General features: G+C 35.4%; 1 protein-coding gene across 7 annotated transcripts; it reads left to right on the forward strand.

The window, feature by feature from the left end:
* Positions 1-448: 448 nt before the first annotated feature.
* On the forward strand, positions 449-19,912 carry LOC114262860 (uncharacterized). 7 transcript variants are annotated; one of them, XM_082891501.1, is made up of 4 exons: positions 449-616; positions 1,317-1,441; positions 1,772-3,352; positions 19,317-19,912. In XM_082891501.1, exons 3-4 carry the CDS (start codon positions 2,523-2,525, stop codon positions 19,339-19,341), a joined length of 855 nt encoding a protein of 284 aa, XP_082747627.1. In that variant the 5' UTR covers positions 449-616; positions 1,317-1,441; positions 1,772-2,522; the 3' UTR covers positions 19,342-19,912. The 7 variants fall into 7 exon arrangements, 4 of the variants coding, with proteins under 4 accessions (XP_082747627.1, XP_082747628.1, XP_082747625.1 ...); XM_082891502.1 differs by having other exon boundaries at positions 1,332-1,441; positions 1,772-3,391; XM_082891499.1 differs by having other exon boundaries at positions 1,332-1,441.
* The last annotated feature ends 1,644 nt before the right edge of the window (positions 19,913-21,556 follow it).

The following is a 21,556-nucleotide window of genomic DNA, read 5'->3' on the forward strand; positions in this document are numbered from 1 at the left end:
AGATCCGAAGTCGTGCCCAAAATACCTTTGAACATCCAAAAAAATGATACTCTAGCACATGTGCCACCACCTTGACCTAAGCACAAAGCTGCTCATCCTTACCCTCAAAAGGCACCAAAAAATGGTTTGGCCCGTGATGACGATGAAAGTACATATGGCAGAGGATTTTATTTGAATTTTGGTCATTCTGACATGCTATTTCTTTTAAAAATTGGCAGTTTTAGCACCATTACAAACTTTCATGGCTTATCCTACTTCGTTGAATTCCCTTGCACCTGGATATTCTCCATGGGATGACACTTCCATGCTCATACACTCTCCCTCAGGTGGAATCATGCTATCCCAGGATGAATACAATCTTCATGGAGTTGAAGGCATGCATAAGTTTTTTTATTTGTGTTATTTCTCCCTTGTTCATAGATATATGTATGTTTTTTATTTGAGAGAACTTTCTTGTACTTATTATGGCATACAATGTTACTGGTTCAGCCGATATTGGATCGAAGGGGGTAGCAAGGATTAGTAACAGCAGGCATTGATGGCATCAGAAGCTTGAGTAGAACAATATCAAGTTCTGAATTATCAAAGCAAGGGAAACCAGGTTCATTGTTTCATGGTAATCTTCTCAACTGTATTGATGATTGGTTTAAATTAGTCAATCATGGTGAAGTTTTAGACTTGCAGCTCTATACTAAAGTGGCACAACTTGCCCTTTTCACAATGTTTTTCTATTTATATTATGCGCTTTAGATACTTGTTATCTAATTTGTATGTTAGTTCTCTTCTATCTTACTTGCCCTATTTCTATTATTGTACTTGTAGTGCAACATATGTCATAGGGAACTTTTTTTTCCAGTTCCTAATATTTGGCAATACTGGAAAATGTTACTCTGAAAGAATTTTCCATGGTGAAAACATACTGGTTCTGGATTGTTTCTCTTTGGGTTATTGGGTTAGTTTGATCTGTGAGTTTTTATCAGTATGAGTCCACTTAATCGCCTAACCAAAATTTCAATAAAGATGGTTGATAGAAACTATAAAAGTTGTGAAGCAATTATATTGCTCATTTATATATCAATTATGAATTTCTTCTTCTTCCTCACCCTACTATGTTACATGGACTTGGGTGCAGGTGCATCCACTTTTTGAAAATATCCATTATTTTGGAGTATTAGCAAGCATGCCCATACCTGTTTGGTTTATGTTAACATGAGTACTGTTTGCCTGGCTGAAGTAGTACTCATTTATTCAACTACGAAAAACTCATGAATAAAGTAACTCATTTGTTATTCCTCTCTAACACTTATGCTTTTCAGTTAAATTTTTTTTAGGTATACCTGATTTTGCTAAAGTCTATAGCTTCATGGGAATTGTCTTTGATGCAGACACACAAGGCCATGTTCAGAAGCTCAAGGAGATGGATCCTATCAACTTTGAAACTGTGAGTAAATTCAAATTTTGCCAGTCTCGATTGTCTATTTTTCAAGCAGATGTTGCCTCTTAGTCATAGGATGTGTGTTAATACAATTTATTATCAAATTAGGAGTAATTAGTGATAGCATCTGTACATAAGTGGCTATTGTCTCAAAACAAGCCAATGTGGTTGAAAAAATGACATAACTAATAAATCATCTATAAGGATGGGGTATAAAACAGGACCTGATTGATGGTTTTGGATGAAATGGGAAGATTCATTCTGGAGTATTGTTGTTGTACCTCACGTTAAATGAGGTGAAATATTTTTTAAACTAGTAGCAATGCTGTGACATAGGTTTTTGGTCAGTAAAGAAAGAGCTTGAAGAAAATGGTGTTGCTAAAATGATTATTCCAGACCGAATTGAAGATGAGAAACTATCATTAATGAGGAATGGTAGTTATCACTTGTAGCAGGTGGAGAAAAAATGTGTTGAAGCATCTAATATGATTTGCATTTTACCAAGTGAAACAAAACCAATGGCTGCCCATACACGGTGTTGACTTAATTCAAGGTGAAGGTATTGTTAGGAGAAAAGGAAGGCTGTCAATAATTTAGATTGGAGCTATGAAGCATGGACACCTCTTTCGAGAAATTGAACCCGACGTGGTTATGTATGGAACGATTGTCAATGGGCTCTGCAGAACGGGGAACGCTATCAGGGCTGTTAGTTTGCTTAGGATAATGGAAGAGGGAAGTTGTAAACCTAAAACCGTAGTGTGTAGCACGATCCTTGACAGTCTTTGCAAGGATAGAATGGTGGATGATGCTCTCAAACTCTTTTCTACAATGGATGAAAAGGGTATTTTCCCTAATGTTGTCACCTATACTTCTTTGATTCATGGCCTACGTAATTTTGGTAGGTGGAAGGAGGCTACCGGAATGTTTAGAGAAATGTTGGATAGTGGTATTGCTTTGGATGTTCATCCGTATTAGTGTGTTGCTGGATGCATGTACCAAGGAAGGGAAGATTAAAGAGGCAAAGGGGGTACTTGAAGTCATGATACGAAGAAATGTGGATCCTAATGTAGTCACATAAAATGCTTTAATGGATGGATATTGTTTGCAAGGCCAAATGGATGAAGCAATCAGAGTTTTGAATAACATGGTGGAGAGGGGCCTTCACCCTAATGTTTTTAGCTATACCATTCTAATCAATGGATATTGCAAGAAAATGAAAATTGACGAGGCCGTGCATCTCTTTCGAGAATTGCCTCGAAGGGGGTTGAAACCCGACAATGGAACTTTCAGTGCTATGTTACGGGGTTTGTTTCAAACAGGTAGATGTGGAGCTGCTCAAGAACTTTTTAATGATATGCAAGCTGCAGGCATAATTCCAAATTCTCAAATTTATGCTATCATGTTGGATGGGCTGTGCAGAAACAAGAATATTTCCAAAGCATTGTCATTATTCCACATGATGGAAAGGAATGGTTTAGATCTTAATATTGTTATGCACAATATTCTCATTGATGCATTTTGCCAGGATAAAAAGCTTGATAATGCAAGGGCTTTTTTCAGTAACCTTTCTTCCAGGGGATTACAACCTGATGTTAAGACATACACTACGATGATACAAGGTCTTTGTGAAGAAGGTCTATTGCATGATGCCAAAGAGTTGTTTGTTAAAATGGAACAGAACGGTTGTTTGCCAAATGATGTCACTTACAACACTATTATCCAAGGATTTATTGGACAACACAAGTGCTATGAGGCATTAATACTCGTTGAGGATATGGTTCAAAGGGGTTTTTCAGCAGATGCATCCACTTTTCCCTTGATTGTAGATATACTCTCAACTAAAGGACAAAATCCTGCTCTCCAAGAAGTGATAAAGAAGTTCATGCCCAAAGATAGTCATGGAATGCAAGATATTGAGTAAATTTCTTAACTTTTGTGCATTATGCCAAATGTTAGGTGTGTACCCATTCTTTCTCTTCCCAAACACACATTAATATGCACTATTTGGGCCTTTTTTTTTTTTTGGGTCCCTTATGCTGTGAAGGTAAAACTACATTATATTGAAATGTGTAGCCTTTTATGCTCATAAAATGCCTGTTATTTGGTGAAGCTCTTTTAAATATATGTATGGATATTGCATCTTACCTGTACCAGTATGTACTACACTAATGGCAAATGCAGTATATTGACTGGTACGATATTAATGACATTGGTTATGTTTTATTATGCCTCTTCTCTTACACTAGGATGAAATTATTGGTAAAAATTAATTTGTTTGGGACTGATCTATATTAGCAAGAAGATTGATCGTGGAATTGTCCCTTGTGTAATTTCTACAGTGCTACATTAGTTGCTCTTTGCGTTAAATAGAAGAAATAGCCATTGTCTTGTTTCAGTAAATGACTCAAAGATACATAAAGCCTGCCTTCTACCAGGTTTTGAATTCTTTTTGCACTGTGCAAATCAGAAAAACCAACTTGAGAAGCATTTGACCTAAATTACTTTAGGTCTATAACATGGATACATTTTTGGTAGTCACCATTTTCAAAGTTATATCTTTAATTCTTTTCATACATCACTCTTTTTTAATGGAATGCGGATTAAGATGGATTAAAATAATTAGTGAACCCTTTTTGCAAGTGTATTTTTAAAATGATTTGTGGCTTGCTTGGTTAATTAACCCATATTTTGATGTTACCAATAAAGGACTCTTTGGAAGGAAAGATTGGTTTGCAACTAAGGGGTTCTAGTAATGTTATATGGTACTATGATAAGATTCGGTTATATATAGCTTGAATTTATTAAGCTAAGTACAAATTTGGTATTTTCCCTCTTGTTTTTCACAAAAGCTGTAAGGAGCTATACAATTTTGATTATGAGCTTTAATTCATTAAAATGAAGCAAATGCAATTTATGGGAAGACGATAAAGTACAGGCTGACCCTATTGATCAACCAAAGACAAGCTCTAAAAATCACTTCTTCCACTTTATTCTTCAAGAGATAATTGTAATGTCCTTAAAATATCCTACATTATATGTTGCGCTAGAGAAAGAGGATACGTTCAGGTATTTGTTTTCTTTCTGTGGTCTTGTAGCATGACAAATAATATTTACTACTTGTACAAGAACATAACAAAATATATATATATATATATAAAGTAATGCATTTTGATTGTAGACATACTAGAGTCATATCTAATAATAAAACCACCTTTTTTTTTTTTTGAAATTTTTTATTTTTATTTTTATTTTTTTCCCTGTAGAGATTGTAACCAAGTTCTAGTCTATAATATTAGCTTAAACTGATGTAGATTCCTAATGAATTTGTTATTGAAGTGAGACCTTGGCATGTTAAGCCAACTCTGCAGCCAAGTGTGCACTCCAGAAAACTAACTTTAATATGTTTTAATTGGAATGATGCACAAAACTACTTGTCAACGGGAAAACTAACTTTAATATGTTTTATTGATACATACCATACTAATACAAAAAAGGTAAACTAACTGGTGGTGTATAATATTAACCACATTGGTTGGGTTTTATTATACCTTTTCTCGTATACTAGGATGAACTTAATAAATTGGTAAAAATTAAGGGGGATTGACCAATAAATCCCATTTTGTGATCTTGTTATCCATGTAGTCCTAAATGTTTTCTTATAGATTGTGTAGTACTTTTGCCTAATTATGGACTGTTTTGCCATTGGTTGTTTTTTTTGAGACGTATTGAGTGTTCATTTATGGGAATACGGGTGTGTGTGTTTCACGTTAATTCAAAAAGTACACTAGTATGATTTTTGTTTTTGTGTGACATGCCCAAAATGTGGGATGCAGAAACGTCATCAACAAGTGACGTCACAGCGTGACCCACCCAACCAACCCGGATTGGCGACCCCAATTGTGAAGAAGAATAATGATTGAACCCGTGGGTTTGTGGGTTGTCACGCACAACCTCGAAACAGGGGATCCATATTGGGTGGTACATCCCCAAATTGGAAACAAATTCCGTTTGAGGAAGTCGACAAAAACCATAGATGTGTTCGACTATCATATGTGGTGTTTGAAATTTGAAAAATACTACGATTGCATCCCGCGTTGGTGATTCAAAAAATACCGTGATTGCATCCCACGTTGCAAGCAGCATTCTATGAGTTGTGTTTAAACAAATTTGTGATTCGAAACATGACGATTGTGTTTAACTCAACCCAAAAACCAACAGTCAAAAAGTGTTTTTGCTTAAATAGACTGAGTGGAATTTGTATGCTTGGCATAACTAGCCATACAAAAATTCTTCAGAAGAGCTCTTTTGAATCTTAACAAGATGCCTACGAGAGAGATGAGTTCTCAGTCACAACAAAAACCATCGAGCCCATGTCCTCATGCAGTGTGCATACCATGCCCAACACAAGGCCACATCAACCCAATGCTGAAACTAGCAAAGCTCCTGCACCATAAGGGCTTCCACACCACCTTCGTCAACACCAAATTCAATCACCGCCCCCTCCTCAAATCTCAGGGCCACCACTCCCTCTCCGATACCTCCTCCTTCCGTTTCAAAACCATTCCCGACGGCCTCCATTTTGCACAACTTCTTAGATCCCTTCAGAGTCCTACTCGCCAAACTCAACCCTCTGAAGACTTGCGTGTGTAGTTTCAGATGTTGTAATGGGGTTCACTTTGAAAGAAGCTCAAGAACTGGGCAGCATCCCTGATGTTTTTTCAACACTTCCAGTGCTAGTGGCCTCATGGCCTATATGCAACATCCCAAACTCATGGAAAAGGGTCTTACTCCACTCCAACTACTATTTATTTCTTTGAAATTTGGAAAATACTGTGATTGCATCCCACGTTGCAAGCAACATTCGACACCCAGACCTTACATTAGTCGCATGCGTTCGCCACTCCGAACGATGTAACAACTCAATGTAAATATATATGCCATAAGCAACGGTTGTTCAATGTTCATGAGAGTGGTAATGCGTTCCGTATTGGAGCGCTATCGGGAGCCTTCACGTTGGCTGGAACAACTCTCGTCCTCCACACACAATAGACTGAACCACACAACCCTACCCCTCACTGCAAAATCTTTGTGTACTGATTCTCCTCCGTCCCAAAAACGTGGGATTATAGATTCAAAATATAATCAAAACATCCTAACAAACGTGTGAGGATATTTTTGCAAACAAACACCATCAACATTTAAAAAAGGACCTGTTGGTAACAAATCCCACATATGGACGACTTTAGAATCAAATAGTAATTACGTGGGACCAAATGGATCACATGTTCCTATAGTGGGACTTTCTAATAAATTTCCCAAAAATTAAATGGTTAGAGAATGATCATCATGTTTACATGAAAAACCAAAGCTAAAATATTAACCACTAGAATGCTCATGGAATTATTCCTTGTGTAAATCCTCGAGTGTTGTAATATTAGTTGCTCTTTGCAAGAAATAGAAGACAGAGCCATTGCCTTGTTTCAGTAAATGACTCGAAGAGGCATAAAGCCTAGCTTTTGCCACCTTTAACACGTGGCCATTTGAAAGGCTTATATGCATTTCTTCTCAATGCTTATGATCACTATATTTAGGAATAAGATATTTAGGATTTTTTAGGACAGCGTCAAATCCTATGAATCTAAAAGGGAGAGGCTTAAGCCCTTATATACACATGGGCTTTTGCTTCTCTTTCATTTATTCGGGACTTGTTGGTAACTCTCTTAGCAAAATGCTACTCACATGTTTTGGATTCTTATGGGCTCGTTGCTACCTCTCTTAGCAGAATTGTAATTCACATGTTGCAGATTCTAGTAGATTCTTGTGCAGGGGACTGAAGTTTTGTATTAGTAGGCATTTCCTTGGGAATTTGAGACAAATGACCACCAGTAACGTCTGTAGACATTGCTTTAGTAGTTCAATGGGCATCAAATAGTTCTCCAGGCCAAATTCATTGGCCCTTAAATGTCTCTGGAATATTAGCATGATGTGTTGGAGGAGACACAATTGCTGTACTAGTAAGTTGGATTGGTTACAATAGTGGTTGTTAAGCTCTTTCTCTCATTTGAATTTCAAATTTCAAACACACCTTCTCCCAGTCTCACTCTTTGCTTCTCTCCTACCCTTCTTCCTTCATTCTCTTTCTCTTTTATGGTTCAATAATCAAAAGGTTTTGGATTAGACTCAGTTGGTTCATCGCTTTCAAACCCTCCAATCTCTTGCCCATTTCACTCTCTCTAATTGCTTTCAACAGCCAACCACGTGTCAACAACCACTCGAATCCATTGATTTGAAGCCCCAAATTTTCAACTACCACTGCTAATCAACCACCACCAATCTCATCACACCCAAGACCCATCATTTTTCTTACCGGAGCGCCACCTTGCTCCACCATAGATTTCTTACAATTTTGTAGAATCCCTTGGTTCTTTAGTTCGTATAATGGTGAATCTGGGTCAAGATAGAGGTCGCAAATCGAAGTCGAAGTTTGAATTCAAGGTCATAGTAATGGATTTCTTCTGAATTAGTTTCTGATATTTAATTTTTGTTTCTTCCTGCAGGTCAATAATTTTTGGTTTTTGCTATCATTGTTTGTACTTTGCAAGTATAAAAACCCATCATTGTTTGATTCTTTTAGCTTAAGTCATAGAGGAGCAACATCCATAGAGTAAGCGCACCTATTTTTCATGCTATTTATTGATTCTTTTGCTCATTCTCCCTTGTTTTTGCTTCTATTCACCTAGCTATGTTTAGTGGGTCCATGAGAATATCTTTGGCATATTTGTGTTAGATAGTGGATAATGAAATATGTAGGGTTATTATTTTGGTTACTAATTCTTTATTATTTGGTTATTGTTCAATTAAGGAATTTTACTCTTTCCTCTCTCTCTCTCTCTCTCTCTCTCGCAAAGTTATTGTTCATGGTACTTGCGGTCTACAACTAGATAGTGTTGATGGTACTTGAAGTTTTTTCTAGAGCTATTGGACTTGTTTGGTTTGTATTTGAGAAACATGTTTTGAGATAAAAAGTATGAAAATTTGTTTGGTTTGGTTTTTTTTTAAAAGATGTTTTGAAAAATTATTTTGAGAGAGAGTTTTGGAAAAAGTGATTGATTTGATGTGTATAAGAGAGAGATTTGTTTGGAAAACTTGTAAATCAAACAAGTTTTGGAAAAAAAAATTGAAAAAATTTGTTTGGTTTGATTACTTTTGAAAACTTATTTGTAGAGAAATTTTCTCAAAATTTTTTCAGAAACACAAACCAAACAAGGCCATTGTGTCCATTGATGGCATTGATTGCTTTTTAGGTATTCGAAGTGCTTTCAGTCTTAATTATATTTTTTTGTGAGTTTTGGGATAATTCTATTAGATTGAGAATTTTGGGTATACTATCAGATTGCAAAGTATCTCTCTCCATGTTTGATCAACATAAATCCTATTTTAGTGTGTTTTTTGGGGTTTTCCATGTTGCTATTAGATTGCAAGTTTTGGGTCTGCAAATTATCTTCTTGCCTTTTCTATTAGATTGCTATAGATTGTACATCAATTTTTTTGCTAATTACCAATGACCCGTACTAACGGCAAATTTTTTTGGGTTGAAGTCGGATAAATACTTTATGATTAAGCTTTTTCCTTTTCATTGTTATGAATGTTGTAGAGATCTCTTTGTTTTTAGTATGATTTTGCTTGTACATTTATGCATTTAATTTTTCTTTTGTCTTTATGTATATGTGCCATATAGGTTTAAGGTTTATAATTTTTTGATAGTTCTTTAAAGAAAACCAATTATTTGTAATTATTTCTATACTATTTCTAACAATTGAAGTGAGTTAATTGTGAGAATATATATTGTAAATATGGTATATTAGGAATTAGGCAATTTTAGGCAATTCCCTTTGCTTTGTATTTCCTTTTTCTGTCATAGATTAGGGCTATATAACTGATGCACTCTTTGTAAACATATACAATTGAATATACAGAAAAGCTTTCAGGAATCTTACATGGTATCAAAGCTATCGTTCATTATGGCTTCTGATTAATCGAAGTTCCTTCTTCATTGAAAGTTTCATTTGGTATAGAATCTGCCTTCGTTGAAATCACAACCCCTCGAGCACTAGAATCGCGACCCATCCCACCTAGTTCAAAACTCCTCTAATTCGTGATTGAATAACCCCCTCTGACTCGTCGAACTCAACTTTTGGCTCACGAGGTTGAGTTCTGGTTCTGATTATGGTTTTGGACTCGATCGAGTTCTCTGGTGGTCGACCCATCTGTGTTCATCATGACCCATCTGAGTCCGAGTCATGGCCTATCAACTGTAACCATCTGATTCACGGAAATCCTGGTCGTCTCCATTTGGTTTCATGAGGTCTACTTTGTCTCTCTCTTTCTCGCAATCTCTGTTTGATTCGCAACTATCTTGCAAAGGTCTCTCTCTCTCTAGAGGCCTCTCTTCCTTGACTTCGACTTTAGGTTCTTAGCTTCAGTCATTGATTCGACTTGGGTCTCTCTCATCTGGAGTTCTGTATTGCTTCGTGGTTAGTTTGATCACATTTGGTACAATTTTGGTTTATTACAGTTTGGCTTTATTATAGTTTGGCCTATCCAATCTTTGTTTATCACGCTTTGCTCCATCAGTTATCTTTTTTGTTTTGGTTTATTTCAATGTCAAATACCCATCAGCTTTAACCTTCTACAAAGTTCAAGAAACGGCCATTGGCTTCAGATGAGTGTGCCTTCTGCCATCAGAGAGGTCATTGGAAGTATCATTGTCCCAAGAAAGGATGTTTGTCTGCTTTGCCTGTGTCTGCCTCGTCTTCTCAGCAATTTCCAATCAAGTTCTGCGCTCCTCCTCTGAGTACTATTTGGCCTCTCGCTAGTTCTACTACATCTACTCCAGCTCCTGATCCTGACTTGGCTTCCTTGACTGCTCAGATTAGTCAACTTCAGCATATATTGCCTACCTCCCAGCCATCTCCATCATTCAGGTTTGCGTGGGTCTTCTTCAGGTATCTCTTCATCTGTCCGGCTTTTTGACTCTGGTGCCTCTCATCATATGACTCCTCATCTCTCTTTACTTCAAAATTGTACTCTCCCTCCCTTTCCTATTACTGTTAATACTGCTAATGGGTCTAGTATGTCAATTATATTCGGTGGGTCTGTCCTACCGTCTGCTATGTCTGCAGTCTCTATTCCATCTGTCTTATATGTTCCTCAGTTATCTATCAGTTTATTATCTATTAGTCAACTTGATGCCTCGAGTTTTGATGTTATCTTTTCTTCTTCTATCTGTTTTGTGCAGGATCGGATGTCCAAGCAACAATTTGGGATTGGCCGAAGAGTTGGAGACCTTTATATGGTGGAGAGCTTGCATCTGTCTATAACTACCTCTCCGACTGCCTTTTCTTCTTTTCAGTTAGATTCTCTATCCAGTCCTTTCTATTTGTGGCATTCTCGATCATTTGTCTGCTGATTGCTTATGGTCTTTAGCTCAGTCAGGTATATTGGGTAAAGTTTCTCCTAGTCAACTTACCGAGTGTCGTGGGTGTAAACTTGCCAAAATGACAGCCTTACATTTCCGTAACAGGACTTCTATATCTGCTACACTGTTTTATTTAGTTCATACTGATGTCGGGGGCCCTTTTCCTTTTCTCACTAACGGGGGTTCTGCAAACTATGTATCATTTGTTGATGATTGCACCCGTTACACTTGGGTTTATCTTATGACTCATAAGTCCGATTTCTATCCGATATACCGTACCTTTCAGTCTATGATTACTACTCTATGATTATCCGATAGGACCAAACTTAGTGCCTGGTCTGTCCTCTGTGTCTTTTTGGGTTGCAGTCTTGCTCAGAAAGGCTACCGCTATTATGATCCTATCTCTCGTCGCCTTTATGTCTCCCGTCATGTTGCCTTTCTCGAACGTTTGTCATACTTTTAGCTTCCCCCTCTCACTGCTCCAGTTTCCAAAGAGGATTTGGTTCACATTGACCCTTTTTCTTTTGAGGTCCCATCTGATGGGTACATCTCCACTGTTCCTCTTGAGCCCATTCCAACTTCTCCGTCTGCGTCACCTATGCCTTCTTCTCCTCCTTCAGCTTCTTTTTCCCCTCCGTTGTTGGTCTATTCTTGTTGTCAGGCTCCCTCACCACTAGTTGTCTCTACTCCTGTTGATGCTCCTTCTGCTTCTGACGACTCTGATCCTGCTGCACACCGATATCCTACTCGTAGGTGTCGTCCTCCAAATAGGTTGGGTTGGTCTGATACATGTTTTTCTGCTTCCTATCGTACTTTTTTGTTTGTTATTCATTCTTTTTCAGAACCACAGTCTTATACAGAGGCCTGTCAGGATCCTAATTGGGTTCAAGCTATAGGGGATGAGTTGTTTGCCTTACAAAAGACTAACACTTAAGAGTTAGTTCCTTTGCCTACTGTCAAGAATCTGGTTGGTTGCAAATGGGTGTATAAAGTCAAGACTCATTCTGATGGTTTTCTCGAGCGCTACAAAGCTCGTTTGGTTGCCAAGGGTTTCTCACAGGAGTATGGTATTGATTATGACGAGACCTTTGCCCTTATTGCCAAGATGACTACTGTCTGTACCTTGATTTCTGTTGTTGCTGTTCGACATTGGCCTTTCTATCAGATGAACGTTAAGAATGCTTTTCTTAATGGTTATCTCATTGAGAAGGTCTACATACGTTATCCCCCTGGTCTTGTCCACTCCTCTGGGCAGGTTTGTCGTCTTTGGCGTGCTTTGTATGGTTTGAAACAGTCTCCTCGTGCTTGGTATGATCACTTTCAGACTGCCGTTATCGAGCTTGGGTTTCGTCCTTCTGCTTCCGACTCTGCTTTATTTCTGAGATATACCTCGGCTAGTTTTGTTGCTCTCCTATTCTATATGGATAATATGATCATCACTGGCTTTGACTCTTCTGCTATCTCTGAGGTCAAGCAACATCTCTTCCGCACCTTTGAAATAAAAGATCTGGGTCCATTGCGGTATTTTCTTGGTATTGAGATTGCCTCTTCTCCAAAGGGTTATTTTCTGTCTCAGGGTAAGTATGCTAATGAGGTTATTCACCGTGCCGGTCTTACTGATACTAAGGTTTCTGATACACCTATTGAGCTTAATGTGAAGCTCAACTCTACTGATGGTGTCCTTCTGAATGATCCCACGGTTTATCGCGAGCTGGTGGGTTGTTTAGTTTATTTGACTATCACGCGCCCTGATCTTACTTATGATGTTCATGTGGTTAGTCAGTTCGTTTCTGCTCCTTGCTCTACCCATTGGGCTGCTTTGGTTCACATTCTTCATTATCTCTGGGGTACCATCTTTCAGGGCTTGCTGTTGTCGTCTACTTCCTCTTTAGACTTGGTGGCCTATGCTGATTCTGATTGGGTTGGTGATGTTATTGATCGCAAGTCCACCTCTGGTTTCTGTATATTTCTTGGCGATTCCTTGATCTCTTGGAAAAGCAAGAAACAAACTGTTGCGGAAGCTGAGTACCATGCTATGGCTTATGCTACTGCTGAGCTTGTTTGGCTTCGTTGTCTTCTCTTTGATTTGGGTGTCCCTCAGTCTTCTCCGACCTCCCTTTATTGTGGCAACTGCAGTGCTATTCAGATTGCCCATAATACTGTCTTCCATGAATGGACGAAACACATTGAGATTGATTGTCACTTTGTACGACAACATTTGCAGTCTCGCTCTATCTCGCTTCCTTTTGTCTCCTCGGCTTTGCAACTTGCGCACTTCTTCACCAAGACTCACACTACCGCTCGATTTCAGTTTCTTCTTAGCAAACTCTCAATGTTTTCTTCTAAAACACCTTGAGTTTGAGTGGGGGTGTGAGAATATATATTATAAATATTGTATATTAGGAATTAAGCAATTTTAGGCAATTCCTTTTTCTTGTATTTCCTTTTTCTGTCATAGATTAGGGCTATATAACTAATGCACTCTTTGTAAACATATACAATTGAATATACAGAAAAGCTTTCAGGAATCTTATATTAATATGCCTTCATTGTTCTGAATAGATATTCCTTAATTTTTGGTAAACTGCAGTGGAAACAATGCTTCAATTTGATGCTTTACTATAGCTTACTATAGGAACCATTGCCATTCAATAGCTAGGATTTAACTCATTGGGTTCAATCATGATGGAAAAAGGTTGTAATGATCAACAACACTCAATTGAATAGGTCATAACTTATGAAAACAGTACGAAGCTTCCTAAAGTACTCTCAAATAAAAATCCTTTTTGTAGTATTTCATTAGTTTCAAATTAGGGAGAAGCTACGTAAAAATGTGCATATGGTATGTCTTTCATAACGCACTATTACAAATTTTGTAACATAAATCATAAAATGACGTGGCTTTTCTCACCACAAAAGTATATCTTTCACTTTAGGGTGCGCACTATAAATTCAATATGTGTAACTTTTACCACAAATTAACATAGCATAACTTTAAAAAAAAAATAAAAAATAAAAAAAAAATCCTAACTTTCTTACGTTGTGCCTTTTTTAGTAGTACACTTAATAGAATTTCCCTTCAAGTTATTATTATTAATTTTTTTGAAAATGATTATTTAAAAGATCAAATGGTTGATTAAGATGAAAAAGTACTTCCAAAGGAAGAGAGTGGTAAGACTTCCAAAGGGTTTTTTTCACTGGTTGTTATTGTTTGTTTGATGATTAATTTGTTTTAGGTAGAACATTGCAAGGTATCTTGCCTTTCCATCTTGCTGCAGTGGCAAATGTGTATTGATTATATTTTTCATAATTTTTTTAGTTTGAAATTTGAAAAAAAAATTTGGATTTGAGATTTATTTTTATCTTTATATTTCAAGGTAGGGATGTTCAGCGGATATTCCGATCCGCCTAAACCGACCAAACTAAATCGATCCCACATTTTGGACGGATGCATGATGACGAGCGGACGGTTGCGGATTGATTTTTTCCAATCTGCCTAGTTTTGGACGGATGGCGGATTTGAAATTCCTTTGGCCGTAACCGAACTGCCAAACCGCCAGCACCCCTCGTAATTTATAAGACTTTGCGTTTTCAATTTGTTTAGATATTCTGTTTGTGTTTTCAATTAAAAAAGAGTTTAGATATTCTGTTGTGTTTTCAATTTGAAAATCTTTTTATTAAATGGCAAGTGTTGATATTTGATATTTTTGTGTGGAAAATATAAGGCTTAATTTTGTCATTTTAAAAAAAAATCAAATTAAATAGTTTTCGAATCAAAAACAGTAATGAAAATGGCTTTCTTATATGTTTTTATTATTGGTATTTGACAATTTACTTGATAATCTTTTGATTATGTTAAGTTGGATTGTTATCCAAAAAAAAATGTCGATAAATTATTTGTATTATGTTCAAAATTTGTAAAAGTTTAAACCGCCAAACCAAATATTATCCATCCATTAATCCGCTCAATCCGCATCCGCCAATCTAGTGGATGGATGTGGATTGATTTTTTTCCAATCCACCAATCCAGTGGACGGATGGCGGATTGGAGGTTCTCCGGCCGCAACCAAACCACGAACACCCCTATTTCGAGGTGTGATTCGCTTATTTTGAAGATGCTTCAATCCACAGAGTATGAGCATCTACGTTGATGATGATGATGATGAATTGTGAATCTGTTAAGGTCGTCTATATTAGGATGATTAGCTGTGTGTATCCATGAAAGCACCGTGTCTTTTATTCATGTTGTTGTGATTTAGCGCCAAAGCTAGTGTCAATTGTAGTTTTTCTTCTTTTTTTTTAATTTGGATTTCGATAATAATTGTTCTTCAAAAACTATTTTGCTTTTGGAATTCCCTTACTTTTACTTTCATGCCTGATAACCTGTAATTTCTTATTCTATTCCAAGGTTGATTCAAGAATGTTCTTTTTTTGTTGTTGTTGTTTTGGATTATATTGGTTTGATTCATTCTGTCAAGTTGATATCTTGCTTTTATATTGACAAAAATAATTACAAATTAGTGATAAACTTTATAAATATCAATAATTAAAATCATAAAATTTTTCACCTGTGTAATTATTTTTTTTAAATTACACTGGGGTGTAATTGCCCCTTTTTTAAAAGAGGTTCAACAACCTTCAAAATGTTTACATCGCAGCTTATTTTAGTCCCAAGATGGTTCTTGAGTAAAATTCTTATCAACTGGTATGGTTTTTGAAGCATTTTTATTTATTTTAATCTTTTAACAATTAAAGTATTAGCATGATTTTAACAATTAAAACATTAGTATGATTCAAAACTGCAAAGAACTTAATACTTCACAATATTAGTATTTTTGTTAAACTTTTGTTTGATGGTACATGTAGGTTAAGTTATGTCAAGTTTATATTGTTATGTTTCTAATTGTGCCGAAAGCTCCTCGTGTTTGAATAATTGAATGCAACATTGTGGTGTTTTCTTAATTTTGACATTGATACATGCTTAGAAATGTAGTAATAGGTGTAATATCAATTTAGCCATAGACTACTAGATTTATTATGTTCATCAAAAACAAATAATTTAAATTTAGTGAGATGTCAAATTCATTCCTACACAAGGTTGTTAAGATCGTGATCCGGATCGTAGGATCGTACGATCCTATGACCCAATATACAGCATTCGATCCGATTCGCACTTTGGATCGACTCCAGGTCAAGATCGTGGTGGGATCGTAATAGAGTCGTTGGGATCGGTGGGATCGTTTCTGGATCGCGACTCTGTGCGATCCAGATTTGAAGCTATTTTTCGCAACTTAAAAGCAAAATCGGGAGAACACAGACAGCGACGCAGAGAAGCATACCTTGCGATTAGGGCAAATTTCAGCAGCAAATTTCTGAATTTGAAGCCACAATCCACCAGGTACGCTTCTTCCTTCTTCTTCGAATCCTCTCTTCCTCTCTCTTCGTTGCTTTCTTTGCTGTTTCTTCCTCTCTCTTCACTACTCTTTTCGTTGTTCTTCTGCTGCCGTTCTCTTCGAATCTTCTCTTCCTCACTTTCTTCGTTGCTCAGTTCTCTTTCTTGCCCTTCACTGAGCTGCTTCGCTTCTTTTTGAGCTGCTCTCATTTTGTGGTTGGAATCAAACTTTTTTTTTTTTTTCTATAAAATATATATTAGTGTATATTATATATATTAATTGTTTTTTTTTTTTTGGTTCTCATTTTGTTCTCTTTATATATATGTTTATGTTTTTTGTTCTCTTTTTTTTCTGTGTCTTTTTTTTTTTGTTCTCTTTTTTCTGTAAAAATAATCAAACTCTTTGCTGTTTTTTGTTCTCTTTTTTTTTTTCTCTATATATTAATTGTTCTCATTTTTTTTCTGTAAAATATATATTTTGTTCTCTTTAAAATATATTTTTGTAAAATATATATGATGATGAGGATGATGATGCCGCAATGATTAATGTTGATTGTGACAATAATGATGATAATTTCGGCGACCATGATGACTTTATTTAGTCTTTTATTTGTTCTTCCTTTATTTAGTTTGGCTTGTTTTCATTAAGAAACAATGACAATGGTGTGCAAGTGATATTTGTTTTTATTATGTTTTTGACTTCTTTTTTTGGAAAAATATGTTTGAAAGGTACCTTGAATTGCTATATTTATTTTTTTGGGGCTTATTCTATATATATTTTGATAGTATTACTTAGTCATATAAAAATTATTGCATTTTTTTATCATTTTAGTAGGATCTTACGATCCTCAATCCGATCCTACGATCCGATCCGACAGACCCCAAAACGATCCTATGTAGGATCCCGATCTTAACAACCTTGTTCCTACATATGGGATTTTTTTTTCATTTCTTTTTGTTTGCTTGTTTAGAATTTTTCTTCCATTGAAAAGATGGATAAGTGAATATTGACTGACCCAAGGGCACAGCTGGATGGTGGACTTGATGGCCGTGGATCTCGTGGATTTTTTTATTGGTTTAAATGCATTCGTAATTTCTAAGCTTATTTCTTTTGATGGGATAAGTGAGAAACGAGGAGATAATGTACTACTAATGATTGTGTTATATCTTAGATTTTAAATATTTGAACAGTCTCATCACTGATAAGTTGTGATTGTAAATCTGATAGTAGTTCATTATTTACTTTGCCAGGACTTTATGTTGCTTTTCCTGTTTAGTTCTAAAATACTTCATTACAACTTGAGGAAAATTGTTTTGAAGTTTGTTTTGCCTTTTAATTTTTGTTGCCAATAGTCTGTTTGGATTTTCTCAAGTGTGACCTTTTTTTTATATGATAAAATTGATCTTTTTAACGGTTTTTTTCTTTAGCCTTCTATGAGGAATCAAATGTATTTTGATCACGAAAAAAGTGTGAATGTGATAATTGTTGGTATTTAGTTTGGTAATTGCAAGTAAATTGAGAGACACACTGGTGCTTTTTATCAAGAAGAGTTATGTTAGAATTTTATTATGTTCTATTCCTCTTAATTCATAGTTATTGGTTTTCTTGTTTCTCATAAGTATTTTGATGTTATTTTTTCTGTTATGATTTCTTTTAGCTGATTTTTTAAAACGAATTCAAGCGTTTGAGTGGTTTTGTCGCAGGTGATTGATCCGCATTAGAAATGTGTGTTGATGGTGGTTGGCTGTTTCATTCTAAATTGGATGATTAGTCTTCTTCTTCTTCTTCATCTTCTTCTTTCAAACAAGCTAGGATGATTATTCTTTTTTACCAAAATATTTAGTTACCATTTCTCGAAGGGATTGAAATTTGCTAAAGCGAAAGGCTTACCCAATTGTGATACTAATTTAAAAACATTACCACGTGTGTTGTTTTGACATGTGTATCTTTGCTTATGTTGAACACAATAACATTTTTATTTCTAAAATTTGCTATTTGAATTTTAATTCTGAAGTTTGCAAAACTTAATTTGCTATTTCAACTTCTTATGCGTGAAGTTTTAAATTGGAGTGAAATTGTTATCATTTTAAATTGATTTATTTTAATTGAGTTCTCTAGAGCTTGTGGTATCAAAAAAAAAATTGTTGAAAGCGCCTCTAGGCATAGGCTTCGAGTATCATTATAAAACAAAGTTTAGAAAGTGCCTTTTGTTGATTATAATGTCTAAAGCCTTGTTTTGATAATGTTGATGAAAGAGAATGAAAAACCTTGGTGGTATTGTCCTTAGACTAGGTATCCCCCAAGAGGATGTGAGATAGAAAAGATGCGGTTGGGTGTAGAATCAATGCTTTGAAATGCACAAAGCCTCTTGCATTGGTAAAGTATGAATAGGTGTTGTTCATATCCTTTTGTAAATAATCACAACCATTCAAAATAGGTGCAACCCCTTGAAGGGTTATGTTTTTTCCACTGACAAGACAACCGTTTGGATTGATCACTTCCTAAACCTACCCTATCTCTCATATGTGAAATAATTTCCAATAAACCATTTTAAGAGTCCTGTTATATTATAGTTTAATGTATATCTTGTAAATTCATTCTATGTCCATTTTGGCTTTCCTCTTGTACTTAACGGTGCATTCATCTGGAACAATAGACCATCAGTATGCTAGTCAATTTTTATTATTTGGATGCCCCTTGTGCTCATAAACATGTACGCTGTCCATACCTCATAATCATTGTTAGTTTCTAAGTTCTATCCCTGGGAGTCTCTTCATGACAAGATCAGAATATTAGAGCTTTGACAGTGCTTTGAATTGACCTAAGTAGATTTTCTACAACCATTATGGTGTTCTGGAGTTGCAAGGCTGTAGAAACTTCCAGCTTTGAATAACTCCAAACATACAAGGAAAAATATTAGAATTAAAGAAAAAAAGGAAAAATGAAACAAACAATGTAACAAGAATAAAGTCTATATTTGGAAAATTGATTTCATTCTCTTTATGTGCAGGTTAAGAAGAGAGAATAAATTTTAAGAAAAGCAAAGGTTGTTGTCCTGATACACACAGTGAAAAGAAGCTAATTGCCAAGACATATCTACAAGAAAGCTTTGAAGCATTTTCAGGAACAAAGCTGCACAAGCAACTAAAGTCCAATGCTGATGAAGCTCAGATCAGTTTTACTCCCAGCAGCTGAGAAACAGCATTTAACAGCAGAATTCCATTCCTGGGAAGCTTTACTTGTCTTGCTGTGGAATACCATAAAGTTGCACACAAATTTTCGTGTAAATCTGAATTCCGAGTTGGCTCATTGACATGGTTGTTTAGATTTCCAGAGCTTGTTAATACAATGGCTATTTGATGTCTACACTGTAATGTGGTGGTTGAGCAAGCCTATATTTGAAGCTGTCTTTTGAGCCAGTCATTTTTAATTAATTTCAAGACTACTATATGTTATTCATCTTGTCCTTCATTGCTCTCAAACAAGGTGTCATGTGTGCCATATGCAAGTTACGATCAAAATTAGTGATGGTTATGAACTATTGTAGCATTAGACAATGGGCCATTGTGGTGGTGTCGGGCTACCAAACTATCAAATTAAAGTTGGTTAAAACTTCTCATATTTTGTTATGTTTCCATTGTGGTAAATTATGTTACAATCGCAGTGGTTCTTGGTTAAGATGGAGGTTTATTTTTAGGTTGGGGTTCACTTTGTATTCTTGTAATGTTCATGCTGTTTGTCTGGGCCAATCATGTTTTCCTCCTTTTGGATTGAATGCTTAATAGAAGTGTTCTTTTCAACTTCATTCTATAAAATGTTATTATTACCTTACTACTGAAAGAAAAATCATGATAATGAACTACTTACAATTGCCATGGCTAACTCTAATTTCAAGGTCAAATAATTGGTTGAAGGTTATCTATGTCTTGATTATTATGCATTGACTTGAACCATGGGCACAGATCATCGTGCAATGCACGACGTCCCGCAACTAGTATATATATCTATCTATTTTGTTCAAGTAAAAACAAAACCGATGTTGATAAAAACTTTATGGCAACGTCCTTCAACTGTTCTGTCTTATAATGAAATAGGAGAACAATTTTGGATGCTAAACTAATTGACCATCAATCAGAGGGTGTGTGGAGGTATCCTATCCTTTTGATCACACATCATTTGAAGCAAGCTTTGAAGGGCCTGTGAAATATACTCGGCGACAAACTCAGCATGAAGTTAAATTCCTAGGCAGACCAAACTCAGACTTTTTGCATTTGCTTTGATTCTATACGTTACTATTTTCCTTAGCATAGACAAGATGTACTTGGTATTCTTAAGAGTCTTTGTACAACTGAAGTCTTTAACTAATCTGTTTACTGGGCATAGCATTACATGTTTCTCTTTATAGATCACTGTTACAAATTATGATCTCAAATACTTGATAGACATTCTCTCTCTTATATTTTTATGAGTGATGATTGTTGGAGTCATTGAATATTATATAAGAATTTTTTTTTATTTTATGAATTTATTTTTTATTTTATGAATTTATTGTCATTTTGATAATTAAACTGGCAATGGAAGCTTTTATGTCCTCTGGTGGAGGAAAATAAATATAAAAAAAAATAAATTGTGAATGAAATATAAATTTACTTTTTATTCATTTCTCATTTCCTTTTCAAATCTCTACAGAAATTTATGATGCAAATACAATACTTGAAAAGGTTAGGCTACAATACTTGTCATAAGTACCATATGTAGATTATAATCAAAATTGGTATTCGTTTCAAACTATTACAGTGCTAGGTTACAGGGTATTATGGTGGTGGAGCAAGTAAATTATTAAATAAAATTGGTTAGGATTTAATACTTATTATGTTGTTTGATTATATTTTAAAGTGATTACGAGGGATTATGGTGGTGGAGCAAGCAAGCTATTAAGATAAAAGTGATTAGAACTTATTATGTGTTTGGTTATATTTTAAAATGATGTTTGTTATAACTCATTACAATACCTTTAGTTACAATAAAAATATTTCTTATTTACATGTTACGTCGTAAAAGTAATACTAATTATGATTTATATAAGAGTATCTATGATCACACAACATAATAAGAAATGAGACATAATAATCATTGATTTGATAATTTATTATTTCAATCACTATAATAAAATGTAACCAAACACCATTATACTAAATATTAATTTAAACCATAACATGCCTCTCACTACAATTGGATGTAACCAGAATT

Source organism: Camellia sinensis, chromosome 10 (genome assembly GCF_055761805.1).
Source record: "Camellia sinensis isolate YWXY chromosome 10, ASM5576180v1, whole genome shotgun sequence".
Classification (NCBI taxonomy): Eukaryota; Viridiplantae; Streptophyta; class Magnoliopsida; order Ericales; family Theaceae; genus Camellia; species Camellia sinensis.